This window comes from Meyerozyma guilliermondii, genomic scaffold (genome assembly GCF_000149425.1).
Source record: "Meyerozyma guilliermondii ATCC 6260 scaffold_4 genomic scaffold, whole genome shotgun sequence".
Taxonomy (NCBI): Eukaryota; Fungi; Ascomycota; class Pichiomycetes; order Serinales; family Debaryomycetaceae; genus Meyerozyma; species Meyerozyma guilliermondii.
In genome coordinates this window covers 528,268-542,933 of record NW_001809797.1, presented here as the reverse complement: position 1 = coordinate 542,933, position 14,666 = coordinate 528,268, and the positions used below count along the sequence as shown (strand labels likewise).

At 42.7% G+C, this 14,666-nt stretch overlaps 8 protein-coding genes across 8 annotated transcripts; 3 read left to right on the top strand and 5 right to left on the bottom strand. All coding sequences in view use genetic code 12, as the record gives it.

The window, feature by feature from the left end:
- Positions 1-2: 2 nt before the first annotated feature.
- Positions 3-1,403, bottom strand: PGUG_03565 (mRNA splicing protein; the record flags this gene model as incomplete). The annotated part of the gene is made up of 1 exon (XM_001484134.1): positions 3-1,403. One exon carries the CDS (start codon positions 1,401-1,403, stop codon positions 3-5), a length of 1,401 nt encoding a protein of 466 aa, XP_001484184.2.
- Positions 1,404-3,110: 1,707 nt separating this feature from the next.
- Positions 3,111-4,043, bottom strand: PGUG_03564 (uncharacterized protein; the record flags this gene model as incomplete). Its single annotated transcript, XM_001484133.1, has 1 exon — positions 3,111-4,043. The coding sequence occupies one exon, from the start codon at positions 4,041-4,043 to the stop codon at positions 3,111-3,113; it is 933 nt and encodes a 310-aa protein (XP_001484183.1).
- Positions 4,044-4,767: 724 nt separating this feature from the next.
- PGUG_03563 (uncharacterized protein) lies at positions 4,768-5,559 on the top strand (the record flags this gene model as incomplete). The annotated part of the gene is made up of 1 exon (XM_001484132.1): positions 4,768-5,559. The coding sequence occupies one exon, from the start codon at positions 4,768-4,770 to the stop codon at positions 5,557-5,559; it is 792 nt and encodes a 263-aa protein (XP_001484182.2).
- Positions 5,560-6,808: 1,249 nt separating this feature from the next.
- YOR1 (ATP-binding cassette transporter) lies at positions 6,809-10,540 on the top strand (the record flags this gene model as incomplete). The annotated part of the gene is made up of 1 exon (XM_001484131.1): positions 6,809-10,540. One exon carries the CDS (start codon positions 6,809-6,811, stop codon positions 10,538-10,540), a length of 3,732 nt encoding a protein of 1,243 aa, XP_001484181.2.
- A 395-nt stretch (positions 10,541-10,935) lies between these two features.
- PGUG_03561 (uncharacterized protein) lies at positions 10,936-11,352 on the top strand (the record flags this gene model as incomplete). Its single annotated transcript, XM_001484130.1, has 1 exon — positions 10,936-11,352. The coding sequence occupies one exon, from the start codon at positions 10,936-10,938 to the stop codon at positions 11,350-11,352; it is 417 nt and encodes a 138-aa protein (XP_001484180.2).
- A 46-nt stretch (positions 11,353-11,398) lies between these two features.
- PGUG_03560 (ubiquitin-specific protease) lies at positions 11,399-12,949 on the bottom strand (the record flags this gene model as incomplete). Its single annotated transcript, XM_001484129.1, has 1 exon — positions 11,399-12,949. The coding sequence occupies one exon, from the start codon at positions 12,947-12,949 to the stop codon at positions 11,399-11,401; it is 1,551 nt and encodes a 516-aa protein (XP_001484179.2).
- A 478-nt stretch (positions 12,950-13,427) lies between these two features.
- Positions 13,428-14,177, bottom strand: PGUG_03559 (uncharacterized protein; the record flags this gene model as incomplete). The annotated part of the gene is made up of 1 exon (XM_001484128.1): positions 13,428-14,177. One exon carries the CDS (start codon positions 14,175-14,177, stop codon positions 13,428-13,430), a length of 750 nt encoding a protein of 249 aa, XP_001484178.2.
- A 140-nt stretch (positions 14,178-14,317) lies between these two features.
- Positions 14,318-14,650, bottom strand: CYC1 (cytochrome c; the record flags this gene model as incomplete). Its single annotated transcript, XM_001484127.1, has 1 exon — positions 14,318-14,650. The coding sequence occupies one exon, from the start codon at positions 14,648-14,650 to the stop codon at positions 14,318-14,320; it is 333 nt and encodes a 110-aa protein (XP_001484177.1).
- Positions 14,651-14,666: the final 16 nt, after the last annotated feature.

Genomic DNA, 14,666 nt, shown 5'->3' with positions numbered 1-14,666 from the left:
TCTTAGTCCTCTCCCCAAACCTTGATGCATTTGTCTCCCTCGCAAGTCAAAAGTCGAAGACCCAGCATATCAAATGTGGATGCATATATCGAGGAATTGGAGCTCCCGGGAGCAGGTGTCGTGCGTGTGGTTTGTACTAGCGAGCCACTGACGTAGTCGTAGAATTCCATGTGGCCATCGTCGTAACCAGCAAAAAGAGTATTGGAGTTGGGTTCTATGGCAAGACTATTGACGATTTTGTCCTGTCCACTTTCCCCAAATTCATTCAAAAGATCTCCACCGGGAAGAAGCCACTGCTTGAAGTTACCAGAACTGTCAGCAGAACATGCTGTCATCTCGGTGGGATGCATTTGCATCAGTCTAATGCTCTTGGAATGTTGAGTCAAAGTAAGATAAGATCTTTGATTTCTCAAGTCCCACAACCGAATGGTTCCATCCATGGAACTAGTGATCACCTGTGGGTCTACACTGGCCGTTGCTATCGATGTAATGTCATTTCGGTGCCCCGTGAGCACCATGGCTTGGGCTCTTGTTCTGATGTCCCACACCCTTACCACCTGATCTTTTCCGCCAGTAACCAAAAGATCCAATTCTGGATGCAACGACACGGCATATACGCCGCCTACGTGGCCGTGGTAGTCTCTGATCTGGCTCCCCAGGGAAGAATTTGTCTTTTCCAAATCCCAACATCGCACAGTTCGATCTTCAGAACCTGAAAAAAGATACGGAAATTTCTTCGACACCGCCAAGGCTCGGACTCCCATAACATGCCCAGTTATAGTTGCCTTCAATGCCAGCGACGCCAAGTCCCATATCTTTATCGTGGAATCCGAAGACCCCGTAACGAACCAGTCGTTTGTGACAGGATCAACCGTCACCAGTCGCACCCATCCCAGATGAGCATTTGCAAGCACTCGCAAGAGTCTCCAGTTCAGTTCTTGTGCTTCGGCTCTGTTTTCCGAATTGGCTTCGGAATCGGCTTTAATTTCGTTTTGGTTTTCGGTTTGAGCTTCGTCTTGTCTCTGTATGTTCAACTGTGATTCGGTACCATCATTCGCTGACGAGAACAAGTAGCCAAGTCTTGTGCTCTTGTATATGGCTTCGCTCAACTCGTCTGGTTCCGGAATGGCACTGTCTTCGAGATTGAAAACATCGGTGAACGTAGCCATGTTAGTGAAATGAGAAGAGAGAAGAGATGAGCGCGCATCGCGATCTTTGAGTTGAAGTATGGGGACGCACTTTCTGCCCCATGAAAATGAGACAAATGCCACAACACTCCAGCTTACAAAGAGCCTCCGGGAGGCTGTGGTTGGTCGTGAACATCGCATAAAGATTATACAATTGGCTAGTGTGATCGACGATGGAAGAATTGAGTTTGGAGAGACAGATGATGTGCTTGACATAGGTATGTCTAAACTCACATATCTAGCGATATTCAAAGAATGTCACACCTTCTGGCATCAATTGCTAGCAAAACAAACCTCCCTAGATGTTTCAAATAATCTCAAGCTGTTGTCTTTGCAAGAGTTATGGGATATATACTATATGACTGTGGGGTATCTCACTAAACTACCTCAGTGGAAAATCCATAAGCCCATTATATTCCTTCGCACGAGGTCTATCAGTACTCGTGGCTTCGCGAATAAAGGTTTCCAATTCCAAACCACCTCTCTAGAGCCAGGAACTCGATTTGGTGACTTTCGTTTCTCCACTAAGCAGGACTCAAGAGAATCAACCAAGAGCCTCGGTCGCTCTGGTGGCTGGACCACAAAAGGTTGACTATAATGTTGGTCTGTGATGACTACAAGTCCGAAAAGAGCAGAAATCTCTGTATGAAAGTAATTGATCGAGTTCTCAAGTCTATGGAATTACATTTTGCAAACTACTATGCTGCTCGTTTCCTCCAGTGGCTCATTGAAATAATTCGTCCGTTCCCTTTGCTCTCGAATTATTTATTTGATCAGTTGCATGCCAAGTGCCGCTCGAACCTCCGTGGATGTATCATTGTGGGGCATTACTAGGAATGTTCTGGAAACCACAGGACCACAAATTACCCAAAGCACGAATATCGAAGAAGTTGTCAACGGACTCATACCGTAATAATTTTAAGATGATCTTGTGAAATTTCTGGAATTGGAGCCTCTAGAAGTTCAGTTTCTGGCTTTGGAAGAAATCAACTGGCTTCTTACTGTTTCTTGCACTCTTCTAACTCCATACAAGGTGCTTCTTGACATTAATTTTTGGACGGATAACAACGACATAGCCACCATTTTGCAACAAGAATCTATGACAGCTTCCAAGGAGCTACAGTCGACGCTACAGCGTGCAATAGCATACTCTGACTCTCAGCGACAAAATTTACCCTCTATACAATAATTTGCAACTAATGCGGCTTACTTAATATACGCTCTCCGCAACTTGAACCAAGTTTAATTTATAAGACACCCAAATGGTACGAATTCGTTTTCCTTAATACAAACTCAAACTAACCCAGTTGAAAATCAGACAGCTTCAGAAGCGAAAACAAGAAGAAGAAGCCGCAAAAGGATCTTCGCAAGATCAAAAAGTAGTATCAAGTCTGGCCAAAGTAAGCGCTGCTCAGCTCCGACTCCAGAAAGATGTGACAGAATTAGACCTTCCAAGGGGCATAAAAGTGAGCTTTCCCAACCCTTCAGACATATTCAGCTTTGAGTTGACCATAGTTCCTCAAGAAAACTACTATAAAGGTGGCAAGTTCAATTTTCAAGTGGAGATCAACGACAACTTTCCAATTGATCCTCCCAAAATCAAATGCAAAAACAAGATCTACCATCCCAATATCGACATAGAGGGCAATGTTTGCCTCAACATTCTTCGTGAAGACTGGTCACCGGTTTTGAATCTCAATTCCGTTCTCATGGGACTCAATTTTTTGTTTCTCGAACCCAATCCCAATGATCCGCTCAACAAAGATGCCGCCAATATGCTAGTTAAAAACAAGCTGAGGTTTGCTCGGAACGTCAGTGATTCAATGCGCGGTGGTTGCTTGGATGGTGAGTACTACGATCGGGTAATATAATACAGAATTGATAACATGGTAGATTGCTATATAGGTATGCAACTCGGGACCCTCAATTAGGCGGGTCGATCGATAAAAACTTGTACTTCTTCTTGGTGATATCGTAACAATCATTCAACGCGTCATCGTCGACAAACCACGTTACTCTACCGGCAGCACCTTCGTTGACGATGGAACTGGGTAAACCCTTTTCAGGACGTTCCATTATCGTTCTCATGACGGGTGCCTTAGTTAAACCTTCCACGACAAACGTGACTCTATGTGCGTGACAAATTACGGGGATTGATAATGTGATTCTCTTGTCGGGACCAGAAGGTGCGTTACTCACTGGCATACACCAAGCCAACTTCTCTCTCAATTGTTCACCATGGTTGGGGAATAACGATGCTATATGGCCGTCGGGGGCACATCCTAGCAACAACAAGTCGAACATCGGCAACTTGACAGAATCCTTCTTGGCAAAATTAAATATCAATGTCTTCTCGTATGCATCTGCGCACTCTTGGGGATCGTCAATCAAAGTTTCGTCGATATGGTGAATATTGGGTTTTTCAAGACCCTCAATGTGGTCAAAGATCTCTCTCTTGGCTTGACCATAATTGGAGTCCTCAGAATCAAATGGCACAAGTCTTTCATCGGCAAAATAGATGTCCCACTTGCCCCACTCAATCTCTGATTGGCGGCCCAAGAGTCCCTGATTTAAGATTTTGATCAACGAACCACCACTAATGGCAATCTTAAACCGGGTCTCACCCTTCTTCTTCTTTTCCTTCTTCTTTCCAGAACTATTGACCGACATCGAACTGCTGGATGCCATCAACTCTGGTCTCATCAACGAATTATTATTCTTGATTTCCTTGATCTCAGCTCTATCCAACGTCTTGTACAATGCCATGTTCTGGGCCGAAATAACGTGGTCGGCCACGGCATCAGCAACTCCGAGAAACTCGGGAAACGAGTAGATGAGAGGAACGGTGGTTGTCATTGGTTATGGATCTCGTGATTAAAATGGGTATAATCAAAGGCTATCGAAAATTATGGTACAAGTTTGCAATACGGGAGAAACCGGAAAACAACGTTACAAAGTAATTCTCTCCTCGAATGATTCGTTTTATCGAAAAGTATCCTTCTAAGACTCGATTTGATGAATGTTAACCAGCAAGTAATCGAACGTAATATGGGGTTCTGTTTCCAATTAAGAAGACCTCGGCTAGATGTTGATGATGATTAAATGACGCTATTTACACAAGGGGATCGTGTGTGTATTAAACCAGGAGCCTTTTGTGGGTTGTCGGAAGCCGAAAATACCAGAAACTTCGCAAGGACAAGGTCACGTGCGCGATAACGAGGCGGTTTTTCTCGGTAAGTATAGATTAAAGGATTGGGGGAGTAATTTTTGGGCAGATTTAGTTACGATTTACAGGTGGTTGCAGATGTTGGGAAAGAATAATGAGTGACGGGTTTTGAGATTTTTAAACTTTAAAATAATGCAAGATTAAAATTTTTATTTTGGATCGAGCAAAGCAATTTAAGACACTAACTAATGATCCAGATCCATTGTCAAGCCATTTTCGGCGACAACTAATCCCCCACTTTCTGAGGGGCGGCTCGTAAGCCTATCTATCTCCGTTCCTGCAGGCAGTGCGGGTGTCATGTCACTTAACGTTTGTTCCTGCAGAGGTTGTGGGAAAGTTGCTTCGTAATAACATATGTTGGAAACGTATTTGCAGCTTACAGATGGTCTCATCACGAATGTGATTGGCAATTTGTGCCCTATGTGTAATCGTTTTAGCAACAAGCTGGCAAAAAATGATCAGTTTATCCAACAATCTTATTTCAAGGACAAAGAGTTGGCTTTAACACTTACTATAAATAAGATCTCCGATACCAGTATCAGTGTCCATTTTGTGTTGGCAGGGGCCCCTGAGGCACAAGGTGTTACATTGAACTGGAAATCGGAAGAGTTGCCGGATGTAAAGTTGCCAATTGATGCTTTGAATCTTCCCCACAATGTCATTACTGACTTTGAAAATTTTATGAAGACAAAGATCGACTTCAACAAGTTGGAAACGTCGCTAGGAGTGGTCGAGAGTACGACGGTAGATGGTACCAGGACTCATATTGAAGCTGCTAAGAATGATGCTGGACCAGAGGAAGTGGCAAGTCATCGTGCGGAATTTCCACTGGCAGGTTCCAACCTTGCTGGTTCAATTGGAACGCAAGAAAGACAGAGAAAGATTCCTGATATGCCAGAATTTGATGACGAATATGAAATACAACACCCAGCTGGTGCGCCTAGTTCTAGTGCATTTCCATCCATTGGCCATGGCGATTTACATCCGCCAGGCATTCCCAAAAATCCGCTGTTGCAACCATTTCTGGATCCACTCCAGCCCCAAGGCGACGGAGGAATGTATCCCACGCCCAATCATCCATTATTTGGCAGTCGTCCACAAGGTCCATCTTCAAGAAGAGGAGTGCCTCCAGGAGCTCGCTTTTGATGATCCTTTGGGAGACCAGGATTTTGATATGGTGGGCAGTGGGCTTCCAGGGGGCATGCATGGTCCGGGTGGATTTGGAGGACCATCGTTTTAGGAAGGAATAGACGAAGATGATGATGCACTAGATAAGATTGACAGGCAGACATGCAGATTGCGCTTGAAAGAAGCGCAAAGCATACATGAACGTGTTCCGTTCGGCAGCGAAAGACACTATACCGATGTGGCTTACACGTCTGCTGGCTATATTGATTGCAGTTACGCAAGGCACATCCATTGATCTATTGTACCATTCTACGTAATAGAAGGTTGACGCGGATTTGTATTCAGCCACAGTAAGGAACTCATACTAATCGGGATCGCATAATTAGTCGCTGCATTTGGCACCCATTATGTGTCTTCCGTTGTGATGGCATTTCCTAATTGGGAAATTCTGGAACCTGCTTGTAAATGCCTTAAAGTACACCCCTTGTATTTCCTAAAACCCATCTCATCGGGTGATCGGCTTAGTTATGCGTAGAAAGGAGATTAACCTCATTGGGAATTGGTCGTTTCTAGTAGCAACCGTTCCCGATTTTTAGTGGGGTGCGACAGATGGCGCAGTCCCATGCAGGTAATGTTGAAATATGCATCAAGGTGCGGAATTAATGCAGGTGTCGGCAACAAACCCGGTTTGTATTTGCCAGCCGCGCAAAAAATTGAAATGATTATTTCACCGCGAAACAACAATTATTGATATTGGTACTGTAGATCCTTCCTTACCGAGAATCCGGTTTTCTGTATTATTCTGGTGATTCTAATTTCATTACCTGGCCCCTTTCGTCACACGACAAAATATCGTTCGTGTACCGACCGCCCCCTCATTTCGCTTGCGGCTCCTCTTACTACAGTGCCGTATCAGGAAATAGAAAAAAAAACATTTTAATAAACGATGATACTTAGCAAGTGGGGGAACGACGAATAAAAGTAAGTCTTAATCCACACATCTTCAATTGTCAAAATCTACTATTGTTGCTAGGTGCTTGCTATTATTTATTCTTGGTTGCTCTATTGTCTTATTGGTGACCTGCGTTCTATCTGCAAAGAACAAAGACTACTAGTCAGGAACCCTTGAATCATAAGTTCTTTGACAAGAGAAAGATCCGTTTTAGGAATACTAATCAGCTTCAAATTAGGAAAACTTATCACACCAGCTGGCTGGGTGTTACTATATTATAATTACCCTATACCCTGATACCTTTTGATACCCTATATGTCAAATAACGTTTACAACCAATATCCGAGGCGGTCGGCGACCCCTCCAGCAAACCCATACGATCGTTTACAGGTGATAGATTCCAATAATTCCGATACAACTAATACATATGTGGATCGCCGGTCTCCTCCACCAAGAAGAAAGAAGACCAAAAAGTCGAAAAAGGTGGAAATTGCTAGCGACGATGAATCATACGAAGAATACAACTCCAAGTCCAAAAATCTTGAGGGCCAGCCTGAGTTGAAAAACGAAAAAAGGCTTTTTTCATGGATGTTTTCTAAAAAGGTACCTCCTTTAGTGCTGGAAGAGGAGAGGAAAAGCTACCCTTGGAAACAAGCCAATCTTCTCAAAAGAATGATATTCTTATGGGTTTGGCCCATTTTGATCAAAGGCTACAAGAGATGCTTGGTTCCCAGTGATTTGTGGTACCTTACTGATAACATCAAGGTGGAAACCATGCATGAAGAGTTCCAGCGCCATCTCGATAAAATCTTGTCAAAACAAGAGAAAAAGCATATTGCAAAGCATGGATCTTCGGAAGGCTTTGAATGGCCCGTTTGGTCTATTCCTTTGGCTATTTATTACACATTCCAGTTCCAATACACCCTGAGTTGTATTTTCTTGGGATTGTCGTTCTGCTGTCAAGCGTTGTCTCCATTATTGACCAGGCGCTTGATTGACTTCGTGGAGTATAGATACTACGGATTCGAGCCCACTTTGAACCCAGGAATTGGGTACACTATCGGCTCGGTGGTTTTGATCTTCATCAATGGACTCTTGTTGAATCACTTTTTCCACGACGCTATGGTCACAGGCGCCCAAGCCAAGGCAATCTTGACAAAATGTCTCCTTCTCAAATCATTCAGATTAGGAGTTCAGGCAAAACATGACTTTCCTGCTGGTCGTATCACTTCTATGATGAGTACGGATTTGGCTAGAATCGACTTGGCCATTGGTTTCCAACCTTTGGTGGTCTGTTGTCCTATTCCTGTCATCATTGCTGTGGTGTTATTATTGACTAACATCGGAGTAACTTCCTTGTGTGGTATTGGGTTGTTTATCGTGTCCTTGGTTGTCTGTATTTTGATGACGAAAAAGTTGTTTGTGACTCGTGAGTTGGTGGTCAAGTTCACTGATGAAAGAATCACATTGGTTCGTGAACTCTTATCCAACATGAAAGTTATCAAGTTTTACGCATGGGAGATGGCTTACAAAACCAATATCGCTAAAGTTCGTGATCAGGAAATGAAGCATTTGTTCACCATCAAGGTGTTGAGAAATTTCATCACCGCTTACGCTGTCACCTTGCCCACCTTATCATCAATGTTGTCCTTCGTGGTGTTGTGGAAAAGTCAACATATGAAGTCCCCTGGAGAAGTCTTCTCTTCATTGTCTTTATTTTCCATCTTGGCGCAAGCAATCATGTTGTTGCCAATTGCCTTATCATCAGGAGCGGATGCCCTCATTGGGTTCAGACGTTGTACTGATTTCTTGGGCTCCGAAGAAAGCCTGGAATTGGCTCCATCGACGCTTCAAAGTATCGACAATGCTTCAGATTACAACGTCAAACCCCCTGCTTCTGACTTCGAATTCGAGGCTGAACCTTATGAGATGTCGGAATACGGTGACCTTTCAAACAACTCCAATGGGCCTGTCTTGGAAGTTTCCCATGCTGATTTCTTGTGGGAACTGCTCTATGATGAGAATGCAGATCAATATTGGACTATGGATGAAAAAGAGATTGATAGGGCCAAGAAGCAAAAACAAGCTGAAAAGAGAGCCAAGAAGGCTAGAAAGTACAATAAAGCTTCCTATTCTCAAAGCAGACACTATGATGAGAAGACTCAGTTTGACAGTACATCCACCTCTGATACTATATACGAGGAGCAACTGTCCGGAAACCTGTCACACGAAAACTCTTTCCCTGGATTACTTGACATTAATTTGTCCATCAAGAGAAATGAGTTTGTCATGATTACGGGTGTGATTGGTTCTGGTAAGTCATCTTTATTGTCTGCTTTGTCCGGCTTCTTAAAGATGTCTAATCCAGACAAGGGCCGCTTAGTTGTGAACGACGATCTTCTTTTGTGTTCATCACCTTGGATTCAAAATGCCACAGTCAGAGATAATATTCTCTTTGGAAGACCTTATGACGAGCAAAAGTATAGGAGAATCATTCAGGCTTGTGCCTTGGAAAGTGATTTGGATCTTCTTCCTGCTAGAGATTTCACCGAAATTGGTGAGAGAGGTATAACTCTTTCTGGAGGTCAAAAGTCCCGTATCAATTTGGCTAGAGCATGTTATGGTGATCAAAACATTTTGTTGTTTGACGACGTCTTATCTGCTGTTGATGCTCGTGTGGGAAAACACATCGTAGACAATTTGTTCTATGATGTTTTGAGAAACCGTACGAGAGTGTTGGCAACACATCAATTGTCATTAATTGAAAATGCAGACAGAATCATCTTCTTGAATGGAGACGGTACAATTGATGTTGGAACCATGGACGAATTATCTGGACGCAATATGAACTTCAGAAGATTGCTTTTGTATAACAACGAACTTCCTAGTGATGACAACTTGTCCGATTACGACCACCTCCATAATGAAAGTGTTATGATGAGTCGTCAACAAACTCACGATGAGAAGAGTCTTATGAGGCAACAGTCCATTCTTGCTGAGCAGAACGTGCAAAGTGGTAGACTTATTGGAGACGAAGAGAGAGCAACCACCACCATTGGATGGAACATCTACAAAAGGTACGTGCAATTGGGTTCTGGGTTCTTTGGATGGAGTGCAGCTCCTGTATTTATCTTCTTTGTTGCATTGTCCACATTTTGTCAAGTCTTCACCAACACCTGGTTGTCTTGGTGGAATGAACACAAGTACAGGCAATTGTCTGACGACTTTTATGTTGGCTTCTATGTTGCTTTTGCATTTTTGACTGTGATTCTCACTGCGGTTCAATTTACTATTCTTGCGTATATGAACGACACTTCGGCAAGACTCTTGAACTCCAATGCTATGCAAAGTGTTTTGCATGTTCCCATGTCATACATGGATACGACTCCTCTTGGAAGAATTCTTAACAGATTCTCTAAGGACACTGATTCCATTGACAACGAAATTGGTGAGCAATTGAGATTGTTTATCTTTCCCTTGGCTATGATCATTGGTATTATGGTCTTGTGTATCACGTACTTGCCATACTTTGCTATCGCAATTCCGTTTTTGGGTTTCGGTTTTACGTTCCTTGCAAACTTCTACCAGGGTTCATCCCGTGAAATCAAGCGTTTAGAGAGTGTTCAAAGATCGTTGGTTTACAACAACTTCAGTGAGACATTACTGGGTATGGCAACGATCAAAGCATACAAGGTGCAAGACACATTTGTTAAGAAAAATGACGACTTCCTCAACAAGACGAACGAGGCATACTATTTGTCAATCGCAACTCAGAGATGGCTTGGTGTTCACTTGGATATCCTTGCCAGTATGTTTGCATTGATTATTTGTATGTTGTGTATCACTGAGCAGTTCTCTATCAGTGCTGCGTCTACAGGTTTGTTGTTGAATTACGTTATTCAGATTGTTGGTTTATTGTCCTTAACGGTGAGATCCATGACTCAAGTCGAGAGCGAAATGAACTCCGTTGAGAGATTGCATGAATATGCTTTCCACTTGCCCCAAGAAGCTGCATACTTGAAACCAGATGTGTGCTCCTCCTGCTGAGTGGCCGCCATCAGGTTACATTCTGTTTAATAACGTCTCGTTACGCTATAGACCTGGCTTACCACTAGTTCTCAATGACTTGACATTCAGTATCTACCCGGGAGAAAAGGTCGGTATTTGTGGACGTACTGGAGCTGGTAAGTCGTCCATCATGACTGCGTTGTACAGACTCACGGAATTGGAACTGGGTTCAGTCACAATTGACGGATTGAACATTGCTGATATGGGTTTGTACGATTTGAGATCAAGACTTTCCCATTATTCCTCAAGACCCAGTTTTGTTCAATGGAACTATAAGGAAGAACTTGGACCCATTTGGAACCTATGATGACAAAGTCTTGTGGGATGCATTGAGGAGATGTGGGCTTGTCGACGCATTTCAATTGAACAAGGTGATGCTGACCAAATATGATCCTAAGCATCATGTTAATTATGACGACCTTCACAAATTTCATTTGGATCAAATGGTCGATGATGAGGGATGCAATTTCTCATTGGGTGAAAGGCAGTTGATCGCCTTGGCTAGATCGTTAGTTCGTGATTCCAAGATATTGATCTTGGATGAAGCCACTTCCTCCGTTGACTACGAGACAGATGCCGGTATCCAAGATACTATTGCTAATGAATTCAGGCAGTGCACAATTTTGTGTATTGCTCATAGGTTGAAGACCATTTTGCACTATGATAGAATCATTGTCATGGAAAATGGTCAAATCATTGAAAAGGGGGTACCAAAGCAACTATTCCAGGAGAATGGTGTATTTAAACTGATGTGTCAAAAGGCTAAAATTGTTGCTGAGGACTTTGAATAAGACTATCGTACAGTTTCAGTTCTAATTAGATGTAATATAACTACCGCTAAATAATTTTATGACTAATGTAGAACAACAAGTATCCATTCATGGAACTTACTTCTGATTCTGCAATCAATGATATGACGCTATCGTCAAATTTTAACCATCTACCTTCGCCGTCTTTAACAACGACGATGTAGTGGCCCGTATTTACCAGTCCAACATGGCATACAACGGCGAAGAGCTCATAAATATTTGTCGCTTTTTCATCAGATGTGTACTTTGAAATGTCCAAGTAGATTGGGATGCTAACTGGTGTCTCCACTTTTGAAGAGCCATCGTTGGATTTATTATGTTCGAATCGCTTAAGTTGAATCGATAATACTGGTGCCAATTTTTTAATCTTTAAGCTCTTCGTTGCCTCAGATTTTTCGCCGCAATGATGGCATGTGTACATAACATCCAATTTCTCCGATGAGGTAAATCGATCAAGACAGTCGTACAAGTTTGCAGTCTTTTGCTTGTTTTTCAATCTTCCTATTTCCAACGAAAGATCGATCATTGGGTCAACAGTTTCGGTGGTTTCTTGGCAATTTTGGCACTGAATTGAACTGGCAAGAGTACCGGAAAAAGTCGAATGAGTGATGCATTGGCACATGTTTTGCTCTGATTCATGTTGAGACGATCGCTGGAGCGACCGTTCGTGGTCTGAGTGGAGTTCATTAAGAAGAAATTGCCAAAGTTCGTGAGCATCTTGTTCTTCGAAACCTGCAAGTGACTTGTTCTTGTACCATGCTGTCATAAGTAAATTAGTCATTCCGTAGCCTTCGATGCTCGTGGATGTGTAAAAGTTTCTGAATATGACATCTATGCTGCAAGTGATACATGCATTGTTTTCTGTCACATTTGGGTTGGCACTGTGATATTCTTGCATGCTGTCACAGTTGAAGTAGTGTAAATCGTTGTTAAAAAATTGATATTTAACCAATGGATTGTGAATAAATGTTTGAAGAATGCAACTCATGAAACATGTGGACCCAAGATTGACGAATCCTTTGAGTCCGCTCACAGCAGCAACCGGAGGAATGGTATAATTATTTTTTATATCTGGATCTGAGGATCCTTCTGGTATTTTAAGCGATTCCAGCTTGGGAATGCCTTCGATGTGTCTGGTTCGTATCAGCTCCAAGTCTTGGTGATTGACATAATCTCCGCACTGGAAGCAGAAAAGTAGGCCAGTATGTGCATCAATAGCAAAGGAATGGTGGCTCAATTTGTAGTGTCGATGAGCGTGGTTATGCTTTGTATTGATACAACCAACATGAGGACATTGTAAGCATACAAATGTTTGATGAAAGCCATTGGAAAGGCAATCAGAGCAACGAAGTGCTCTGGACTTATGGTCCATTAACTTTGTAACGGCAATCTCAGAGCCGTCCTTCTTCTGGATAACTCGACATCCATGGGGTCGGAGCAGGACAATCTTCACTGCTTGTCTGTAAGTCGTAAGCACATTCTCCTTGGCTCGAGAAGCGAGCACCTTGTCAACGTGAACACAAGGCCCAATGCTAGAATAAAGATCAACCTGGCTATCTGGCATGAGTTCTGAATGCATTTATGTTGGTAATTTTCAGTACAAGAAAAGAATTAGAAAACCAACTATGGTCTGACGACCGTTGTCAAGAAGGTGTCGAGGCTGGTTTCTTGATATGCCTTGATTTGAAGTTGTTGGAAGGGTCAACCAATTATGTTCCAGAGACGCCCAATCGACACTTGTTCGAGATCGGACAGAAAAATATCCAGTTTGGTTGCTGGTGGGTGGAAGTGGCGGTTTGATCTGTGGTTCCAATCGTGATCGGATAATGAAACTGCGCGAGATGAGCGAACGAGAAGAATGTCGCAAGATATAGTAGATTTTCGGGGGTTTGTAGTACGAATATAAGCTTTCACGTAGGCTGAGCTTTTTAGTTGTTAATCTTGTCATCTCCTACTATCTGCAAAGTATTATTATAATTGTCTCTATTTATATGCTCTTAGCCACAATGGCTGCGTCACAATAACAATTTATGAAAAATGCCAGTTTTCAGTTTACGCTAATCGTCAAAGTCATCGTCGGAATCATCTTCACGAATGGACTTTTTCATAAACCGGAGTTTTCGACTTTCTTGCAAATCATCGTCGAGCTGGTTCATGGTGAGCCTTTTATCGGTTTCAGGTACCGCATCGATTCCCACTAAAGTCTTCTCCAAATCGGCAATCTTAGTATCGTTTCCACCCAATTGCGTGAGTGTGATATACTGCTTCACTACTGCCGTGTCATGGTATACAAGAAGAGTGGGGCAGTTGGAATCAGGGTAATTTTCCACGCATCGGTTGGCAGGAATTTCACAGAATTTGATTTCAGGAAACCTCAGAGCCAATGTCACCATCAAGGAACTGAGAAGTCTACTTTGGATGCTGGACTGTGACGTCATATGTAACAAAACGAAACATTCTTTGGAAGCATTTGTGACTTCTTTTTCGTACTCTGGTTTTGTTATCGGCAACACCGAGCCATATTTTTGTTTTTGTGTGAGTTCTTTGATCTGTTGCATTCTCTGTTTGCGGTACGTGTCGAGAAACTCTTCATCTTCTTCGTCTTCGAGTTCATCTAACTCATCCAAATCTTTTCCTTCCAAACGATTTTCATGTTGCTTCTTTACAGCTTCCTCAAGAGCAGCTTCAAGCTCTGCCGTGGGAGAAGGAGGACGTTCTGGAATGATACCCTTGGCACGAAGAATATCGTTCCATTCTGTGTCCTCGGTGGGATCCACCTCCACCGGGATCTTGATATTGGGGTCCATGATGGTGAAGAAATTCCCTGCATAAAAAAGAGTGAGAACGAAACAAAACCAAAAGATTAGAGAGAAATTACTTTGTAAGTCGTCTGAGTTGTCTATTCAAAACTGTGTACATCGTTCAACCTATATACATTTCACAATTTCTACTTGGTGGCTGAAACCAAGTAGGTAATCAAATCGTTTCTGTCCTTGGCCTTCTTCAAACCACCGAAAGCCATCTTGGTACCTGGAATGTACTTCTTTGGGTTCTCCAAGTAATCGGACAAGTTCTGTTCGGTCCACTCGACACCCTTCTTCTTGTTGGCATCAGTGTAAGAGTAACCTTCGACTTGACCAGACTTTCTACCAATAAGTCCGTGCAAGTTAGGACCAACCTTGTTAGGAGCACCCTCCTCAACGGTGTGACATTGCAAGCATCTGGTCTTAAAGAGAGTAGCACCTTTTTTCTCAGAACCCTTTTCGTATGGAGCTGGCATTTTTTTTACTTATTGA